The sequence below is a fragment of the Trichechus manatus genome, unplaced genomic scaffold (assembly GCF_000243295.1).
Source record: "Trichechus manatus latirostris isolate Lorelei unplaced genomic scaffold, TriManLat1.0 scaffold00317, whole genome shotgun sequence".
NCBI classification, from domain to species: Eukaryota; Metazoa; Chordata; class Mammalia; order Sirenia; family Trichechidae; genus Trichechus; species Trichechus manatus.
Window position 1 is genome coordinate 1,088,526 of NW_004444253.1, and position 4,676 is coordinate 1,093,201.

The window sequence follows — 4,676 nt, forward strand, 5'->3', positions numbered from 1 at the left end:
GGGTGGCAGCGGCGGTGACAGGCCAGGCTCTGCCCACGCTTTCTGCAGCAGTTACAGGCGACAGTGAGGGAGGTGATGGCCAGGACTGGTGGCGAGCCTAGGGAGATGGCAGGGGCAGTGGCAGAAGTGACGGCAGGGGTGGGGGACCCCGGCGGTGGCGGGCCGCGCACTGCCCACCCTGTCCCCCCCAGGCGCATGCCTGTATCCACCAAGCCCGTGGAGGACGACGTAGACGTGGCCAGTGAGCGGCAGCGAGTGCTGCGGGGGGACGCCGACAATGACATGGTCAAGATCGAGAACCTGACCAAGGTGGGCTGAGCCACAGGCCGAGGATGGGGGCGTGGCCCAGGATGTGTGGGGGCGTGGCCCTGGGTGAGGGAGTGGCCTCAAGGTGGGGTCCTGGTTCAGACTGGGGGTGGGACCACGATGTAGAGGCGGGGCCGGTCGTGTGGGGTGGGGCCCCAGTGTGACCGGTTGCACAGCTGAGCGGGCAGGCGCCCCCCACCGACCCCCTCACACGGCCAGGTGTACAAGTCCCGGAAGATCGGCCGCATCCTGGCTGTGGACCGCCTGTGCCTGGGTGTGCGTCCTGGTGAGTGCTTCGGCCTCCTCGGCGTCAACGGCGCGGGCAAGACCAGCACCTTCAAGATGCTGACTGGCGACGAGAGCACGACGGGGGGCGAGGCCTTCGTCAACGGGCACAGGTGCGGGCGGGGAGCGGCGAGGGCGGGGCGCGGGGGTGTCGGGGCGCGGCGGGGGCGGGGCGCGGTGCCGGAGGACACGGGGCTGTGGGCGGTTCGCGCATGCGCCCTGCTGACGCCCGCTGCCCCCTAGCGTGCTCAAGGAGCTACTGCAGGTGCAGCAGAGCCTGGGCTACTGCCCGCAGTTCGACGCCCTGTTCGATGAGCTCACGGCCCGGGAGCACCTGCAGCTGTACACGCGACTGCGTGGCATTTCCTGGAAGGACGAGGCGCGGGTGAGGGTCTGGTCGAGGGGTGGTGGCGGGGGGTTGTGTGTGGGCAGCCCCTGAGCGTCTGCCCTGCCCGCCCAGGTGGTGAAATGGGCGCTAGAGAAGCTGGAGCTGACCAAGTACGCCAGCAAGCCTGCCGGCACCTACAGCGGCGGCACCAAGCGCAAGCTGTCCGCCGCCATCGCTCTCATCGGGCACCCGGCCTTCATCTTCCTGGTGAGCTGGCGTCCCGGTCAGGTGGGTCGGGTGGGCGAGAGCAGTGGAGTCAGCTAAGCCCTCTGCCCGCCACCAGGATGAACCCACCACGGGCATGGACCCCAAGGCCCGGCGTTTCCTCTGGAACCTCATCCTGGACCTCATCAAGACTGGGCGCTCGGTGGTGCTGACGTCACACAGGTGGGCCACCTGTCTTCCCCCACCTCTCTCCCCCACCCCAGTCCCAGGAGAGCCTGGGTGCCAGCCCTGCATCTTTGTCCACCGTCCCGGGAGCCCCTGGGTGCCAGCCCCACGTCCTTGCCCGTCGTCCCGGGAGCCCCTGGGTGCTAGCCCCACGTCCTTGCCTGCAGCATGGAGGAGTGTGAGGCCCTGTGCACGCGGCTTGCCATCATGGTCAACGGGCGCCTCCGCTGTCTGGGCAGCATCCAGCACCTGAAGAACAGGTGGGGGGAGCAGAAGGGGACACGGGGTGGGTGCTGTGGGTGTGGGGTCTGTGGACAGCCATGGGTGGTGACACCAGGGCTCCTGGGGCCATGGGCCTGTCTCCCAGGTTTGGAGATGGCTACATGATCACGGTGCGGACCAAGGTCAGCCAGAGCGTGAAGGATGTGGTGCGGTTCTTCAACCGCAACTTCCCGGAGGCCGTGCTCAAGGTAGGCGTGGCCAAGGCAAGGTGGAGGCAGGGGCAGCCCTGCCTGAGAGACCCTGACCCCCCTCATCTGCCCGCAGGAGCGGCATCACACAAAGGTGCAGTACCAGCTGAAGTCAGAGTATATCTCGCTGGCCCAGGTGTTCAGCAAAATGGAGCAGGTGGTGGACGTGCTGGGCATCGAGGATTACTCCGTCAGCCAGACCACCCTAGACAACGTGAGTGCCTGGGCCTGGGCGCCTCAGCCCACTTCCCTGGCCAACCCACCCACCTGCCTCCCCCGCCCACCAGGTGTTTGTGAACTTCGCCAAAAAGCAGAGCGACAACCTGGAGCAGCAGGAGTTGGGGCCGCCCTCCGGCTTGCAGTCCCCGCTGGGCCGCCTGCTCAGCTTCTTCCGGTCGAGACCCACCCCCACTGAGCTCCGGGCACTCGTGGCTGACGAGCCTGAGGAGCTGGACACGGAGGATGAGGGCCTCATCAGCTTCGAGGAAGAGCGGGTGAGGGGGCTGCCCACCATGGCCGGCCACAGGGACTCAGGGGTCAGGGACTGGCCGGGGAGAGCTGGCTGTGGGGACACCTGCTCCCCAGAGCTCGAGAGGACAGATAGAGCCCACACAGATGCCCCTGGAATGGGGATGAGGGGCCTGGACGCAGGCAGAAAGCGAGGCCAACCACAGACCCCAAAGCACATTGGAAATGGTGACAGACGCAGAGACTGAGGCTGAGTGGGAGCGCAGAGCGGAGAGACTGAGGCAGAGTAGAAGGGGCAACAGATACAGAGACTGGGGCAGAATGGGGGGTGGCAGACACAGAGAGACGGAGGCAGAGTGGGGGGATGTGGAGAGGAGAGATTTAGTCAGAGTGGAGGGCAGCAGAGGGGAGAGATTTAGTCAGAGGGGGGGGCACAGAGAAGAGAGATTTAGTCAGAGTGGGGGGCAGCAGAGGGGAGAGATTTAGGTAGAGTGGGGGGCAGCGGACAGGAGAGATTTAGGCAGAGTGGGGAGCAGCAGAGGGGAGAGATTTAGGCAGAGTGGGGAGCAGCAGAGGGGAGAGATTTAGGTAGAGTGGGGAGCAGCAGAGGGGAGAAATTTAGGCAGAGTAGGGGGCAGTGGAGGGGAGAGATTTAGGCGGAGTGGGGTGGCAGAGGGGGGAGATTTAGGCAGAATGGGGGCGGCAGAGGGGAGAGATTTCAGCAGAGTAGGGGGCAGCAGAGGGGAGGGATTTAGGCAGAGTGGGGGCAGCAGAGGGGAGAGATTTAGACAGTGGGCGGCACAGAGGGGAGAGATTTTGGCAGAGTGGGGGACAGCGGAGGGAACAGGGACAGGGCAGGGATGGAAACACGGCAGCCACCAGGCTCAGCAGAGGGAGGTCTCGGGGGAAAGGCAGACATCGAGCAAGGATTAGGCTGAGAGTGGAGCCGGGAGAGGTCAGGGGTGGAGGCCGTGTCAGAGCAAGGTCTGGGTTGGGGGCGGTGGGGGTCCCAGACACAGAGTCTAGGCTGAGGGTCCTCGCCTAGGAGAACACCACCCAAGCCTGGCCCACGTGCTATCCCCAGGCCCAGCTGTCCTTCAACACGGACACGCTTTGCTGACCGCCAGGAGCTGGACCCAGGATGTGGCTGTGGGACAGAGTCAGGCGGTGGCTGAGGCCTCCCCGTGCCCCCGGTTCCCACCCGCCAGGCCTTGGAGTGGGGATCCAGGACCCACAGACTTTGCCCCCGCCTCCAGCCCACCACCTGCCCCGCCCTGCCCATGGTCACTGCGGCCACCCAGCCCTGATTGTGCCAAAGGCTGGCCCGGCCACTGGGCTGCACACACCCTCACCCTGCTCTGCCTTAAAGCCTTGGGGTCTGGCCCAGCCCCCTGGCTCTGCTTCTGCCCAGCTCTTCCCACCACCCGCAAGGGCCAGGCTGAACCACTGTGGCTGGGCCAGGCCCACTGCCCTCTCCGGCGGTGGTCCCGAGCCTGGCCAGGCCTGGCCCTGACCGGGTGGGGGTGTCTGGCGGGGCAGGTTCATTATTTATTTTGCTTTAGGAAGAGGCTCCTTCACTGGCTCTCCTGCTGGCCGGTCAGCGCCCCCAGAGGCTATTGGCGTGGGCTGGAAAGGGGCCGCTTGGGTGGGGGTGGGGGTGGGGAGAAGGAAGGAGCCGCTGCCCTGCCAGTCAGCTGGGGGCCAGGCCCTCCCCTCCACTCCAGCTGCCGTCGCTCCCCACCTGGCTTGGCCCCGCTGCCTGCGCCCGGAGCCGGGCTTGTACATAGCACACAGATGTTTGTTTTAAATAAAAAAAGAAGTGAAACCTGCCGAGCCTGTGTGTGTGGGTGTTGGGGTGAAGCCCTCCCCAGGCTGCTTCTGGAAGGTGCAGGCTGTGGGATGATCAGCCAGGGGCCAGAGGTGGGGATGCAGCAGGTCACCCCCCAGTGCCCTGATGCTACAGGTGGGGAGACTGAGGCAGGGGCCATGCACCCGCCCCTCTCCCCTCCGCCACACGGCCAGCAGGGGCAGGGGCAGGGGCAGGTTGGGTGGGAGGTCACAGTCGGGACTACCCCCATGCACTCACCCAGCCTGGGGGGCCCATCTCATGCCTGAGCTTGGCTAGCCTTCTGCCCTCCCAGTCTCTGGGACCTCTGTGCCTTGATATCTCTGGGTTCCCCATGTTGAGATGTTCCTGGACCCCCATGCCTCATCCCTGGGCCCCCTGCCTCGATGTCGAGCCTCTTCGCCCAGCTCCCTGGGCCTGGTGTCCCCGTGGAGGCATGTGATGGGCAGTCTCTGACTCGGGCTCATCGAGGGTGTGAGGAGGGCTTCTAGGAGGGAGGCTATCTCCAGTCGAGACTAAATTC

General features: G+C 65.8%; 1 protein-coding gene across 1 annotated transcript in view; it reads left to right on the forward strand.

The window, feature by feature from the left end:
• The window catches only part of ABCA2 (ATP binding cassette subfamily A member 2), an 18,981-nt gene extending 15,445 nt beyond the window's left edge, over positions 1–3,536 (forward strand). The window contains exons 37-46 of the mRNA XM_004390706.2: positions 49–309; positions 526–704; positions 835–976; positions 1,052–1,186; positions 1,263–1,366; positions 1,537–1,629; positions 1,737–1,839; positions 1,916–2,053; positions 2,127–2,333; positions 3,392–3,536. Of these exons, the coding sequence (XP_004390763.1) occupies positions 49–309; positions 526–704; positions 835–976; positions 1,052–1,186; positions 1,263–1,366; positions 1,537–1,629; positions 1,737–1,839; positions 1,916–2,053; positions 2,127–2,333; positions 3,392–3,427 (1,398 nt within the window). The 3' untranslated portion in view covers positions 3,428–3,536. The remainder of the gene's footprint in view (positions 1–48; positions 310–525; positions 705–834; positions 977–1,051; positions 1,187–1,262; positions 1,367–1,536; positions 1,630–1,736; positions 1,840–1,915; positions 2,054–2,126; positions 2,334–3,391) is intronic.
• Positions 3,537–4,676: the final 1,140 nt, after the last annotated feature.